We start from the raw sequence: 16,246 nt of genomic DNA on the forward strand, positions 1-16,246 counted from the left end.
CCCTAGGCTAACTCTCAACATGCGCTGCTCAGCACCCACGGGATGCTGCAGTAGATGCCCGGCATTGTCTCCAACAGCCAACACGACAAGCGACCTTAGGCTAACTCCCGGCATGCAATGCTCAGCGCCCGCGGGACGCTGCGGTAGGCGGCCGGCAATGACCGTAACAGCCGGCGTTTTGAGCCTCGAGGACCAAGCGCTGCCAGTTTCTGTCTCTTCACAGCCTCCGTCTGGCTTTTCTGCTGAGGGAAGCAAGAAACACCAAGCCAAGCTACGCCGCCCTGATCCCTCCCAGCTAAGAGCAATTCAGCGTGACCTAGAGGAGAGCCTGGGCCCGGAAGCCAGAAGGCCTGGATTCTAAACCCCGCTCTGCCACTTGCCCGCTCTGTGCCCTTGGGCAAGTCACTTTGCTTCTCTGGACCTCAGTTACCTCAACTACAAAATGGGGATTTAATACTTGCTCTCTCTCCTATTTGACTGTGAGCCCCAGTGGGACAGGGATGATGATGATAATGATGGTGATGATGATAGTATTTGTTAAGCAATTATAGGTGTCAAGTTTTGTTCTAAGCGTTGGGGTAGATACAAGCTAATAAAGTTAGACACGGTCCCTGCCCCACATAGGGCTCCCACTCTTAATCCCATTTTACAGATGAGGGAGCTGAAGCACAGAGAAATGAAGTGACTGGCCCAAGGTCCCACATCAGATAAGTGGCAGAGCTGGGATTAGAACCCAGGTCCTTCTGACTCTCAGGTCCGTGCTCTGTCCACTAGGCCATGTTGTATCCCATCTGATTAGCTCGGATCTACCCCAGTGCTTAGTACAGTGCTTGACACCTAGTAAGCACTTAACAGATACCGTAAAAAACGAAAGCCTCAGTTCCTTGACCTGTTGTGGGGGCAGTCCCTGAAAGCCCAAAGCTGCATCTCCCTCTAGACTGCAAGCTTATTGTGGGCAGGGAATTTTTCTGTTTATTGTTAAACTGTACCCTCCCAAGTGCTTAGTACAGTGCTTTGCACACAGTAAGTGCTATTAAGACTGTGAGCCTATGAGGTACAGGGACTGTGTCTAACCTGATTTGCTTGTACCCATCCCAGTACTTAGTACTGTGCCTGGCACATAGTAAGCTCTTGACAAACTCCATAATTAGTAATAAATACGATTGAATGAATAAATAAATGAATGCAGGGCAGGCAGAAGTGAGGCAATGGTCTGGAAAAGGGGTTCTTCAGAGCCAGGCATTCGCTGAGCACCCCATGGGCAGCATTTAGAAAGGAAAGGGGACGACTTAGCCCTGGAGTGGGGCATTGAGGATGGCTCAGGCTGACAATGAAGCCAGACGAGTGCTGGAGCTCCTTTCAGTAGCCATGGAAAGCAGCATGGTCTTGTGGCAAGAACACGGGCTTCGGAGTCAGAGGACGTGGGTTCTAATCCCGGCTCCGCCACTCGTCTGTTGTATGACTCTGGGCAAGTCACTTAACTTCTCTATGCCTCAGTTACCTCACCTGTAAAATGGGGATTAAGACTGTGAGCCCCATGAGGGACAACCTGATTACCTTTTATCTACCCCAGTGCTTAAAACAGTGCTTGACACATATTAAGTACTTAGCAAATACTATAATTATTAATTATTATTATGATGATGACGAAGGGAACAGCTAGGCCCGTTTGCCCAAAGGCCAGTGAGAGTCTGAAGGCTTTGGTGGGTCACTTCCTGGTCAATTGGCTTCAAAGGAACGATCCTGCCCTGTCTTCGAAAACTGGCAATCTCTTCCCGACAAGACCGGACACATTCTAGGATGCCACGCCTCTGAGTGGGGCTTCGAGGGATTGGACACCCTAGGGTGTGGCCAAAAGGGGCAGAGTGGTCTAGTGAATAGAGCACGGGCCTGGGGGTCACCAGAAACTGAGGCACAGAGAAGTCAAGTGACTCGTCCAACGTCAGACAGCAGGCAGGGGGCAGAGCCAGGATTAGAACCCAGTTTCCTCAAATGTAAAATGGAGGATTCATTAAATTGTATTTATTGAGTGCTTACTGTGTACAAAACACTATACTAAAGCGCTTGGGAGAGTACAATGTAATTACAGACACATTCCTTGTCCACAATGAGCCCACAGTCTGGAGAGATCCAATACCCGTTCTTTCTTTCTTTTTCCTCCTCTTTCAGTCACATTTATTGAGCACTTATTGTGTGTAGAGCACTGTACTAAGCCCTTGTAAAGTACAATTCAGCAACAAAGACAGCAATCCCTGCCCACAATGGGCTCACAGTCTAGAAGGCTCACAGTCTAGAAGAGCGCTTGACACATGGTAAGCATTTAACAAATACCATTAAACGGTGCGAGGAAGAGGGGCAGGAATGAGAACCAGGCAACGAATCACCTCTATCCTTCCTCCCAAACTCTGGAAAAGTGGGCACTACAGGGAAAATGCCCAGTAGATGCCTGGAATAGTACAACTCTGGCTGGAACTTTTGGCTAAAGAGTAGCTGCGTCTGTGAGAAGGATGAGAAGGAAGGACAGAGGAAGGGAGGGGCGTGTGTGTGTTGATGAAGAGGCAGGCAGAAGTCTGCCCCAGAAACCTCAGGGTCGCTCCCCTTTTTCTGAGCCATTCGTTTGTCGAAGCCCGCATCCAGGGGAAAAAAGATCTAATTAGTTCCTCTGTCTTTGCCTCCCAGCTGAGGTGCTCAAATCCTGTAGGTGGCCAGGGACCTCTGGCCCAGCTGTAGGAAGCGAAGCCAGAGAGCCTGGATTTACATCTCTCTGAAAGTTTAAAATATGGTAACATATGCACAGATACTCCAAATCAGTCATTCACATAAGCCCAAGCACCCAAACCCATGGAGAGAGGATCAGTTCAAGGGCACCCGGATTTATACATGCACACAAACGCATCCTCAGGCATCCGCCTACCTATGTCCCGAAACCTCCGTGACCCCCCAGATCCTGAGCCAGGAAATTCAAATGGGTCCATTTTGTGTCCTGCACGAACAAATCTTCCTAATTTGCATGGTGAATATCTTGTGAGGCAAATAACTTATTCTCAATTAATCAGAAAAGCTCTTTCCCCCGACGACTTTCCCTGCAGAACATTTGCACGGTGCGATTCCCGGAGCAGGGGTGCCTCCTGGGACCCCGAGATTAGCCTCCGAAAGCACACCTGCTCGGAACAGAGGCTTCCTGACACCGCTCAAGTGCATGAGTACGCGGCTGGGAGGCCAGGAGCTGGAGCGTACACGCTTCCACATACCAGAGGTGGATTCGCACCACCGGTACACGCTCGACCCCAAGACCAACAAAAGCCAGCCGCCTCTGCCTGGGTCCTTCTGCCTCGTGACTTTTATTCATTCATTCGATAGTATAATATAATATAGTATAATATAAAAAAATGACAGATACATACATAAGTGCTTCATTTCCTCCCAGGTCCCCACTTTACCAGGCTTGGGGTGCCCCGGCCCAGAAAAATAGTCAGTCGGGCTCTTCCTTGGGGTGCCCAGTTTTCCTTCCCATGCCCTCATCTTCTCCCTGATCCCGGGCTCCCGGGGAACTCTGCCATCGCTCCCTCTTCAGCCAGCTGAGATTCCCACTCCTTGCCAGGAGAGAGATGCGGTTGCCATGGAAACGGAGCCCGCTAATGGTAGGGACTTTCTTCCTCGTCCCCCTTAAATTTTGAACTTATTCATCTTAATGATATAATGGCTGCCACCCCAATGGGATAAGAAAAACTGTGGTGCTTCCTTCCACTGCCTTTTGAGCCTCTTCTACCATGAAACCTCTCCTTCTTCCCTCTTACTTCTCCCTCCCTCTTTTTTTCTATGGTATTTGTTAAGTATTTACTATGTTCCGGGCACTGTACTAAATGCTGGGGTAGATAATCCAAGCTGGATATAGTCCATGTCCCCTATGGGGCTCACAGTCTTAATCCCCATTTTTCAGATGAAGTAACTGAGGTGCTGTGAAGTGACTTATGTAAGGTAACGTAGCAGACAAGGGGTAGAGCTGGGATTAGAATCCAGGTCCTTCGGACACCCGGGCTTGTGCTCTGTCCATTAGGCCACGCTGCTTCCCTGCTCAACGTGACTGTCACGTGACACAAGACGGCTATGGTACTGAGTTCCCGCTGCTGAGCTTTCCTGAGGCTCCCAGATCCGAGCCAGAAAAGACCATCCATCTGCCAGGCCCCTAGCCAGAAACTCCAAATGGGCAACTGGGCTGGCTTCCTCGCACTTGGTTTGCCCACCAATGGCTATAGATAATAATAATAACGACTGTGATGTTTGTCAAAAACTTTCTATGGACGAAGCCTTGTACTAATTGCTGGGGTTGATATAACGTAATCAGGTTGGACACAGTCCCTGTCCCACATGGAGCTCACAGCCAAAGTAGTGGGGAGAACAGGTATTGAATTTTCACTTTACAGATGAGGAAACTGAGGCCCAGAGAAGTAAAGTGACTCATCCGAGATCACACAGAGCCAGAATTAGAACCCAAGTCCTTCAACTTCCAGGCCCGAACTCTTCTCTTTCCACCACTAGGACACACTGCTACAGGTCAGATCAATCAACTGATCCATCAACGGTACTCATTGAGTGCTCACTGTGTGCAGAGCACTATACTAAGCGCTTGGGAGAGTACAAAACAACAGGGTAGGAAGACACACTACCTTCCCATCAGAAGCTTCCAGTCTAGAGGAGGAGATGAGATAAGAGTAATAATTATGGTACTTATTAAGGGCTTACTATGTGGCAAGCGTTGTTTCAAGCACGGGGTAGATACAAGTTAATCAAAACTTAACATAGTCCCCATCCCAAATGGGGCTCACACTCTTAAGCCCCATTTTACAGAAGAGGGAAGTGAGACACAGAGAAGTGAAGTGACTTGCCCAAGGTCACCCAGCAGGCGAATGGCGGAGCCAGTATTAGAACCCAGGTCCTTCTGACTCCCAGGCCCTGGCTTTATCCACTAGGCCATGCTGCTTCTCACACTTGAATGGGGGCACCTCAGATACCCCCACATTCTGCTCCTCCCATAGCTCCCCAAGGATTACTACATTTCTAAACTCGTTAACTTTTAATTACCGCCTTCCCTCTGCCCGAGTACACTGGCGTCATGCCACGTACATCTCTATTAAAATTCAATTTATGCCCATCATAACCGATTCCGCCGCTCCATATTTCCCACCACCACCCCTCAATTTTTCAGACGAGACGTCCCAACTCCCTGGGGTTTTAAATCTCCAAAGGATCGGGAGGGAGGGAGCACAGGCGAGTCATCTTGGGTTGTGGCAGCAAAAAATTCTCACTCATTCTCCAACAGGAATCCTGGGTGTGAAATGATGGTATTTTTGGATGGTATTGGTTAAGTGCTTACCATGTTCCAGACGCTCTACTAAACACTGAGGTAGATAAAACCTAATTGGGTTGGACACTATCCCTGTCCTGCATGTCCTTCCCTAAGCCCTCCGTTCCTCTTCTCCCACTCCCTTCTGCTTTGCCCTGTCTTCTCCCTTTATTCATCCCCCTCCCAGCCCCACATCACTTAGGTACAAATCTGTAATTTACTTATGGATATTAATGTCTGTCTCCCCTCCTGGATCATTAGCTCACTGTGGGCAGGGGATGTGTCTGTTTATTGTTCTACTGTACTCTCCCAAGCGATTAGTACAGCATGGTTTAGCAGATACAGCACGGGCCTGGTAGTCACAAGGTCATGGGTTCTAATCCTGGCTCCACCCCTTGTCTGCTGTGTGGCCTTGAACAAGTCACTTCAATTCCCTCTACCTCATCTGTAAAATGGGGATTAAGACTGTGAACCCCATGTCAGACAGGGACTGTGTCCAACTTGATCACCTTGTATCTACCCCATTGTTTAGAACAGTGCTTGGCAAATAGTAAGCAGTTAACAAATACCATCAATATCAGTACAGTGCTCTGCCCACGGTAAGCGCTCAATAACTACAAATGAATGAATGAATGAATAAGGAATGATGGGGAAGGAGATGGAAAAGTGACTACCAAGGGAGGGGGGAAGGTGGGAGGGACTCACCTGTATTCCAGGGAGAATTTGGTCAGCTCCTGGCTGTTGTGGAGCCACTTGAATTCCAGGGGCCAGCTGCCTTCGGCCATGCACGTCAACACCAAGCGGTTCCCTTCGAGGTGGACCTGGGTCCGGACCGGCTCCGTCTTGAAATACGGCGGGACGTCATCTGAGCGGAGCACAGGGGAGGTCAGCTGGGGTAAAGGGATCCCCGCGGCCCTCAGACACACCCTTGACGACCCCTGATCCCCTACCATAGACCTTGAGCTCATTGTGGACAAGGAATATATCTGCTTATTTTTACGCTATACTCTCCCAAGCGCTTAGTATGGTGCTCCACACACAGTAAGTGCTCAGTAAAGATGACCCAAAGAATGAATGAAAGACGCGGTCCCCGGAGAGGCAGCGCAGGCTAGTGGATAGGGCTCATGCCTGGGAGGCCTGGGTTCTAATCCTGGCTTTACCATTTGTCTGTGGGTCGCGTCGACAAGTCACTTCACTGCTCTGGGAGAAGGAGTGCGGTCTAGTGGAGCATTGTGCACTGTGCTAAGCATTCAGTCTGAAGTCCGAGCTTGGCCCTTCAGAGTCCGGCCTGGAGGCAGAAGCCTCGCTGGTCCCTGACCTGGCTGAAACCGTACCTCGATCACATCTATCTCGCCGTCAATCTCTTGCCCACATCCTCTCTCTGGCCTTGAAAGCCTTCCCTCCTCATATTCAGCAATGACTCTCGTCCCCTTTGGAGCCTTACTGAGGGCCCATCTCCTCCAAGAGGCCTTCCCTGACTAAGCCCTCCTTTCCTTTTCTCCCAGTACCTTCTGCGTCGCAGTGGCTTGCTCCCTTTATTCACCCCCTCTTCCAGCTCCCAGCACCTGTCCATATCTGTAATTAATAATTTATATTAATGTCTTTCTCCCCCTCTAGATTGTAAGCTCATTGTGGGCAGGGAATGTGTCCGTTTATTGTTCTATTATACTTTCCCCAGTGCTTAGTCGAGTGATCTGCACACAGTAAGCACTCAATAAATACGACTGAATAATCAAAGACTATCCTCGGTGTCCTTTTGGGGTCCCCTGCCACTGTGTTGTTGTTCTGGCCCCCACAGAGCAGTGCTCATCTATGGCCAGTGCTCCCTGAACCCGACGGCAAGTCCTCAGCCTGGTTCCCAGACCACCAGGCCCAAGGCAGTGCTCGCCCGCGGACAGCTTGGTGATCGGGAAAGGACTCTCTCATCTGTTTTAATTGAATCCTCGGCGGTGACCTTCAGAGAGAGCCACCCCCCTCCCCACCCCGGGAGACTGGGGGGCGCTCAGCAATCAATTATGCCTCCCTTTTCCCTGGCCCCTCCTCATCCCCCCACTGCCTCCAACGCTGGAAAAACGTGTTTGAAAAGCATTTAATGGAACGATCGTCAATTTGTTTGAATAAACATTTAATCTGATTAGGGAGCACTGGCCTCCAGAGCCGATCTGCTAAACTGAAGAGTAAACACCAGCCGGGTCCAGGGTGGGGGGGCTACAGTACTACTGGGCCTGGGTGAATTGGCCAGTACATGGGGGTCCCAGGTTCACTCAGTCATTCAGTGGTATTTATTGAGCGCTTACTGTGGGCAGAATACTGTACTAAGCGCTTGGGAGAGTACAATATAACAGACACATTCCCTGCCCACAGTGACTTTACAGTTGGATAGCAGGAGCAGGGGGGCTGAGATGGAGACCTTTCCTCAGGGTCCAGAATGTCACACAGTGTGGTTCCATTCTGCTCACAGCTGTTATTATTATGATGATGACTATTTTAATGGTATTTGTTAAGTGCTTCCTAGGCGCTAGGCACTTTTCTAGGCACTGGGGCAGACCCAACTTAGGTTGGACCCAATCCACGTCCCACATGGGGCTCACAATCTTAATCCCCATTTTACAGATGAGGTAACTGAGGAATGTGGAGCGAAGTGACTTGCCCAAGGTCGTTCGGCAGACAAGCGGCGGAGCCGGGATTAGAACCCAGGATAGGCCGGGGCCTCAGAAAGATGAACTGGGGCGACTGATCGATCAATCTAGTAAGTGTGTAGTGTGTACTGTTCTAAGTGCTTGGGCGAATACAATATAAAAGAGTTGGTGGACATGAGCCCTGCCCATAAGGGGTTAACAGTCCGGGTTTCCTGAGCACCCCACAACTCCTATTCTCATCTGGGGGATCCCCAGGAGGCAGACCGTGATCTCTTGGCTTCCAACAAACATCCATCGCACCTTGCTCTGGACCCCAATTGCTCTCTCTGCTCCCGCTTCAACTGCAGACTGGGCCCAGCAGGTGCCCAACCCAATATAAATAACATTTATTTATATTAATCTCTGCTTCCCCTTCTAGACTGTAAACTCACTGTGGGCAGGGAACGTGTCTATTATTGTTATATTGTACTCTCCCTAGCGTTTAGTAAGTGTTCAATAAGTACGACAGTGAATGAATGAAGTGTCGGGCTGAGTTTGGGGTTCCTTACTCCCAAGATTTGATCAGCCCCCGCAGCTAAAATCTACCCCGACTCATCCAGCTGCCACTGACCTAAGCCAGCCCAGCTCCCGTCCTCCCTGAGAGCCAGGGAAACCTGCTGTTCAGAGAGGCCTAACCCCTCACAGGTCTTGTCACAACCAGGATCACGAACTCAGGATTCTAATCCCTCATCTGCCACTTACCTGCTGGGTGACCTTGGGCAAGTCACTTCACTTTTCTGGGCCTCAGCTCCCTCGACTTGAAATGGGAATTCGATGCCCATCTTCCCTCCCCTGTACACTGTGAGCCCCGTATGGGACTGCTAGTGTGGCTTAGTGAAGCAGCATGGCTCAGTGGCAAGAGCCCGGGCTTTGGAGTCAGAGGTCATGGGTTCGAATCCCGGCTCTGCCACTTGTCAGCTGGGTGACTGTGGGCAAGTCACTTCACTTCTCTGTGCCTCAGTTACCTCATCTGTAAAATGGGAATTAAGACCGTGAGCTCCACGTGGGACAACCTGATTCTCCTGTGTCTACCCCAGCGCTCAGAACAGTGCTCTGCACATAGTAAGCGCTTAACAAATACCAACATTATTATTATTATTAGTGGAAAGAACATGGGTTTGGGAGTCAGAGGTCGTGGTTCTAATCCCACTCTGACACTGATCAGCTTTCTGACTTTGGGCAAGTTACTTGACTTCTCTGTGCCTCAGTTTCCTCATCTGTAAAATGGGGATTAAGACTGTGAGTACCCCGTGGGATAACCTGATGACCTTGTATCTACCCCAGCGCTTAGAACAGTGCTCAGCACATAGTAAGCACTTAACAAGTACTATCATTATTATTATTATTATGTTTGGCACATACTAAGGGCTTAACAATGACCGAAATTGTTGATATTACGATATTATTAATGCAATCAGTGCAAGCGCTTAGTACACTGCCCTGCACACAGTAAGCGCTCAATAAATATGAATGAATATTAATATCTTCAAGGAGTTACTGCTGTTGCCTAAAGGTATCACCTGTTGTCCTGGGCCCAGCTGGGAACCAATGGACTGGAGTCAGTAAGTCAATCGTATTTATTAAGCGCTAGACTGTGAGCTTGTTGTGGACAGGGAATGTGTCTGATGTTATACTGTACTCTCCCAAGCACTTGGTACAGTGCTCTACACACAGTAGTTGCTCAATAAATACAATTATTATTATTATGTGCAGAGCAAGGTACTAAGCATTTGGGAGAGAACAATACAGCAGTCAGACACATTCCCTGGCCACAAGGAGCTTACAGTCTAAAGGGGGAGCTGGGGAAGGGGGTGATCCCTGGAGGCGGGGGGCAGAGCCTGGCCCGGACGGCCCCCCAACATCACCTCCGGGGTGGGGGGATCGGGGAGAAGGTGGGGGGGTGGTCTCAGTCTTCACTGTCCTTGGTTTCGGCAGAAGCCGCTTGCTCTGTCCTTCTTTGTGTCTGCGGCTTGAAAGGCCCCAGCCCATCTGTGATGCATCTGAGAACAACAGCCCAGAGGAGAAGACGATGCTTATCTGAGGCTGTTATTGATCTCTCTGATGGTAATCCACTCTGAGCAGGTCTAGGGCACCTCTGCTAGAGTTCATCTCTCCCCTCTCCCCCCCTCATTCCCTCCAGACCCCACCAACCCACCCCCACGCCCCCTGTCACCCCCATGAGAGGAGCCAAAACTCATACTAATGAGGAGCCATTCTAGTGAAGGCGGAAGGCGAGAGCCCAGCATTAGAGTCAGGAGACCTGGATCTAATCCCTGATCTGCCCCTTGACTGCTGTGTGACCTTGGGCAAGCCACTTCACATCTCTGTTCCTCAGTTCCCTCATCTATAAAACAGAGCACTGCCCGTTCTCCCTCCCCTTAGACGGTGAGCCCCACATGGGACAGGCACTGTGTCTAATATGATTGCATTATATTTTCCACATGCTTAGTATGGAGAATGGGTTTAACAAATACTACAATTATCATTAAAGTTGGTTTCTTGTACTGGAGAAGGGAGAACTGGCTACCGAGCATGGTCAGGAATTAGGAAAATCATAAACACCCTCTCCCCAAGAGTCTGGAGACCCTCTGATAAAAAATACTCAGTCTCTTCTCCTCAAGAGGATGATAGCATTTGATAGGTCTTTTTTAGGTGCTAAGCATCATGCTAAGCATAGCAGGTGATACAAGACAATCAGGTCAGACTTAATCCTTGTCCCACATGGGCCGTCCAGTCTAAGTGAGGCAGATATCAAACAGAAACTCCTTACCACTGGCTTTGAAACATTCAATCACCTTCCTCCCTCCCACTTCACCACACTTCTCTCCTACTCCAACCCAGCCTGCACACTTGGCTCCTCTACTGCCAACTATCTCACTGTGCCTTGATCTTATCTACTCTGCTGCCGTCCTCTTGCCCATATCCTCCCTCAGGCCTGGAGTGCCCTTCTCCTTCACAGCCTACAGACCCCTACTCTCCCCACCTTCAAAGCCTCAAGGTCACATCTCTTCCAAGAGACTTTCTCCATTTAACTCACTTTTCCCCAATCCCTCTCCCTTCTACGCTGCCAATGCACTTGGTTCTGTGAACCCTTTTAGCACTTGACATTCACACAACGTTCTGCCCCACAGAACTTATGTCCATATCTATAATGTATTTATTTATATTAATGTCTGTCTCTCCCTGTAGACTGTAAGATCCCTGTGGGGGCCAGAAACATGTCAACCAAATCTGTTGAACTGTACTCACCCAAACACTTAGTATAGTTCTCTGCACACGGTAAGCATTCAATACATACAATTGATCGACTGACTGAATAGGTACAAAATCTCCGTTTTACAGATGAGGTAACCAAAGCACAGAGAAGTTAATAGCAATAATGATAATAATAATAATGATGGCATTTAAGTACTTGCTACGTGTCAAACACTCTTCTAAGCGCTGGCATAGATACAAGCTAATCAGCTTGGACACAGTCCCCGTCCAATATGGGGCTCACGGCCTTAATCCCCATTTTATAAATGAGGGAACTGAGGCACAGAAAAGTGAAGTGACGTGCCCAAGGTCACACTACGGACAAGTAGTGGAGCCAAGATTAGTGTCCAATATAATTATCTTGTATCTCCCCCCCCCCCCGCCGACGACCCCCGCCGTGCTTAGTACAGTGCCTGGCACGGAGTAAGCACTTAACAAATACCATTTAAAAAATAAAAAACCCAGGTCCTTTTGACTGCCAGGCCCGTGCTTTATCCATTAGACCATGCTGCTTCCTAATTAGTTGATTGATGGATAGATTGAACAACTACCATAAAAAAAAACAACCAAAGGAGCTGGCAGAAAACGCTCTATCGCCTTGGACAGCCTCCTTCTCTCTGTCCTCACGCTTGGGCTGGAATTCTAGCCTGGCATGAGATGGGCACATAGTTGTAGAAGCTAGGTGTGTTTCTGCCTCAGTTTTCCCTTCTAAGGTCCTCAAGGAGGACGGTGCTGGGATTGCCTTGGGTATGAGGCAAAGGTTGGGAAGGGGTGGAGGAGGTGCCTGAAGGCAGCATCACTTCTTTCTTCCTGCTCCTCCTCCTTGCCACTTCCTTCGCCCCGGGAGCCCAGAGCAAACTTCAGAGGCTCTCCAGGTCTCTGCCTTGGCATCAGTGCCTTCCTTGGAGGCAGAACAGCCAGAAGGAGAAAGAAGGGGAGGAGGAAATGGGGGCCGGCTACCAGAGGAGCACCGCCCCCACCCCCCATCCCTCGGGGAGCAGCCCACGCTGATCTGGGAGGCTGAGCGGATGCAACCAATTTAGTTAACGAGTCGCCAGAGCCGCGATAACAGTGCCAGATGATGAAATTACCCTTCTTAAAAACACTTACTGCCGTGTGGATGAGCCAACTGAGCCAAGGAATGAGGGCTCCGGTGGACAGAGGCAGGGGAGGCGGGATCACAGGCCGCCTGGGTGGGGAATAATAATAATAATAACAACAATAATAAAGATGGTATTTGTTACGAGTTTACTATGGGCCCGGCACTACTCTAAACTCTGGGGTGGATACAAGGTAATTGGGTTGGACACGGTTCCTGTCCCACATGGGGCTCACAGTCTTAAACCCCATTTTACAGATGAGGGAACTGAGGCCCAGAGAAATGAAGTGACTTGCCCAAGGCCACACAGCAGACAAGTGACTGAGCTGGAATTAGAACCCAGATCCTCAGACTCCCAGGGCCGGGCTCTTTCCACTAGGCCATGCTGCTTCTCCTATCATAATTGTTACTACTGTGACTATTATGAACATTCATTCAGTCGTATTTAATGAGCGCTTCCTGTGTGCAGAGCACTGTACTAAGTGCTTGGAAAGTAGAATTCAGCAATAGAGACAATCCCTGCCCACACGGGGTTTACAGCCTAGAAAGGGGAAGACAGGCATCACCTCCAGCCTCGGCTCCACCTCAGAATTCACCTTTCAAGCCCCAAAAGCCACCAGCACCACGGATTGTGGGTTGAATCAGGACAGGGACTGCTGACACCAAGAGGCTGGTCTCTGCCCAGGACCCATAGACCCAGAAACCTGCAGACCACATCCAGGGAGCCCTCAAACCCCACCTCTGAGCCCTCCCACACCGGAGCCCACATAACAAGCCAATGAACTAGCCCCCTCCACCGCCTCCGGCTCTTTCAAGAAAGTCACCCACTTTGTGACTTTGCCCCAGAAGAAGGGTCATTATGGTGAATTCCCCCCTCCCCCTTCCCATCTGTTGTGATTGTTTACACTGTACTTCCTAATTAGAGACTAATTAGCTAGTGCTAAAACTCATCACTTTCCAAACCAGAGTGCAAGCAAAAGCTGTACACCATCCACACCGCCACCAGGGTTGAGGGGCTATAGCCACCCTCAGGCTAGTCTGGCTCCCCTTGGGTAGGGAGCTGGTTCCTCCTCTCAGACTCTGAGGGAGTTGGGGAATGGCAGGGTGGCACACCTGGGTTTGAGGGTGGCATCGGCCTGGGTCCAAGTATGAAGCAGCCGCACCCCGGGTTCTGCCCCCCGCAAGTTCAGGGTGGGGGTGAAGGACAGGAGGAAGGCTGGGCAGGGCAAATGCCAGGGTCTAGAAGGGCGAAATGTGTCTTGAGCAAGGGTTCCGGGCTGGGCTTCCTGGGAATCGAAACCATGTATTTGTGTGACTACTCTACGGAGTGTTATTTGGCATGATCCCTTTCCTTGAGGTGCTGACAGTCTACTGGGGGCAGAACACTGTACAAATACCTGGTTGAGTATAGCAGAGTTAGTAGACATGATCCATCCAAACTGCTACCACGTTAATTCAATCACTTAACCTCTCCTACCTTGATTACTCTCCCAGCCTCCCGGCTCTCCCCACTCCAGTCCATATTTCACTCTGCTGCCCGGATCATTTTTCTACAAAAATGCTCAGGACATTTTTATCCACTCCTCAAGAAGCTCCAGTGGTTGCCCATCCACCTCCATGTCAAACAAAATCTCCTCACCACTGGCTTTACCTCACCTCGCTACTCCCCTACTATCGCCCGGCCCACACATTTCACTCCTCTAATGCCAACCTTCTCACTGTACCTCTCTCTCGTCTATCTCGGCGCTGACCCCTGGCACACATCCTCCCTCTGGCCTGGAACGCCTTCTCTCCTCAAATCTGACAGACAATTACCCACTCCCTGCTTTGAAAGCCTTATTGAAGGCACATTTCCTCCAAGAGGCTTTCCCTCACTGCCCCACTTTCCTCTTCTCCCATTCCCTTCTGTGTCATCCTAACTTGCTCCCTTTATTCATCCCCCCGGTTGAGTGTGTGTGTGTGTGTGGGGGGGGGGGAGGCAGGGGGCAGGGAGGTCTCCCACAGCCTCTCTTGCTGCAAACAAAGTTGTGGCAGCTCCCAAAGCAGGGACAAAGCGGGCATCAGCTGAGAAAGGCAGAGGCTTCTGGGTTTTTCCTCACCGGGCTAAGCGGAGTGCATCTTGTTAACCTGGTGCATGAGGCAGACGGGGGCGAAAATCAAAGAGAAAAGCTTTGATCTCCCCTTTGTATTTCTGGAGCTCCCCCCTCCTCCTGCCCCCTCTTCTTCCTGCCACTCCTGGGTCTCACCTAGTCTCCCCAGTTGAAAACCACTCAGTCCTCTCCCCTCCATCCCACTCCACCCAGCCCCAAGACCCTCAGGGAGGCCTGGCTTTTCTAAAGCAGGAATCATGGTGGAGCGGGAGGAGGCTCTCTCTCCCACTCTCCCCCTGTTCCATTTCTGCTGACATTTTAATCCCTCAGCCTCCTAAGTGACTAATCCTGCCTAATGGGATAAAAATCTTTGCTGCTGCACTTTATTTACATAACTGGCATCAGAAGACTTTGTCTTAAACAGCTCCTGGTGCCCGGCGGGGAGGCGGGGGGGGGGGGGGGGGCGAGGGGTGGCGGAGGGGAGGAGGGGGTCAGAACGGCTCAGATCCAGGGCACGAGACATCGTTTGCTTGGTTGCCGGACTGGGGATTTCTTAGACGGCAAAGTAATGGATCTAAAGTCTCGCCAATCTCTGGTCAGCTACAGCGTGGAACGAACTGTGGGTGTCCATAGGTCCAGTTGATATATAAAAATGTGTAGGGTACACACACACCATACATAAATATATATTAATCCCTTTTTATGCAAAGTGACAGAGAGCTTTAAGCCCCGAGAAATCCAACCTGAAACTCTGGCAGCTGCTGGCCTGCCCCCCTCCCCTCCCTCTCCCAAGCACTGCCAACCAGTCAAGGCTGTTAACGAGGGAGCTAAATGGGAAGGAATCAAAGGAGATTTTAAATCTGTCGATTTTACTTTGTGCCCTACCAACCTGCGCTTCCTCACTGCCCCACCCGCCCCCCCTTCCTCCCAACTCTGTGGTTCACCCCTCTACCCCTCCTCCAATGCTTTTATCTCCCCAAATGGATCTATTGACCAGACAAGCCAAGCACCTCCTTTTATCTCCCTGGATATTTGATGGGGGTGGGTGTCTAGGTGGTTGGGAGAGGCAGTCCAGGAGGGAGGAGAATAAAGAGGAGGGTGATTTAGAGTGAAAGGAGAAGCAGCATGACCCAGTGAAAAGGGCATGGCCCTGGGAGACAGAGAACCTGGGTTCTTCTTTTTTTAAAAAATGGTATTTGTTAAGTCCTTACTTATATGTCGAGAACTTTTCTAAGAAGTGGGATAGACACAAGTTTCATCTGTTTGGACACAGCCCCTGTCCCGCATGGGATTCACAGTCTAATTAGGAGGGAGTAGGGTTTAATCCCTATTTTACGGTTGAGGAAACTGAGGCACAGAGAAGTGAAGCGACTTGCCCAAGGTCACACAGCAGACAAGTAGCGGAGCCAGAATTAGAATCCAGGTCCTTTGACTCCCAGGCCGGTGCTTTACAGACTAGGCAACACTGCTTCTCCTGGCTCTGCCCCTGGGCTAACTTTGTGACCTTGAGTAAGTCCCTTCTTAGGGTTGGGTGTGGGAGAGGAGGGTTCCTCCTGGTGCCCTGTCTCTAAAGGCCAGTGACCACTAGCATGATCCGGGCTGGAAAAAGGGGATAGCAGGGCTCCCCGACCCTTAAACAACAACCCCAGAGGGGACGAGGAGCGTGGAAAGGAGCTGATACTGAGGGCTGGACAGGAGTCATTCACCTCACTTCCCACCTGCTCCCAGGGCCCACGGGGGTCCTTTGAAAGGCCAGGCCTGGGGTGGGGGTGGCCTGGGG

At 50.4% G+C, this 16,246-nt stretch overlaps 1 protein-coding gene across 2 annotated transcripts in view; it reads right to left on the reverse strand.

Annotated features, from left to right (window-relative positions):
* The window catches only part of SDK2 (sidekick cell adhesion molecule 2), a 180,926-nt gene that overhangs the window by 103,485 nt on the left and 61,195 nt on the right, over positions 1-16,246 (reverse strand). For both annotated transcript variants that reach the window (XM_029079921.2, XM_029079920.2), the window contains exon 2: positions 6,050-6,209. In XM_029079921.2, the coding sequence (XP_028935754.1) occupies positions 6,050-6,209 (160 nt within the window). The remainder of the gene's footprint in view (positions 1-6,049; positions 6,210-16,246) is intronic.

Source organism: Ornithorhynchus anatinus, chromosome 15 (genome assembly GCF_004115215.2).
Source record: "Ornithorhynchus anatinus isolate Pmale09 chromosome 15, mOrnAna1.pri.v4, whole genome shotgun sequence".
Taxonomy (NCBI): Eukaryota; Metazoa; Chordata; class Mammalia; order Monotremata; family Ornithorhynchidae; genus Ornithorhynchus; species Ornithorhynchus anatinus.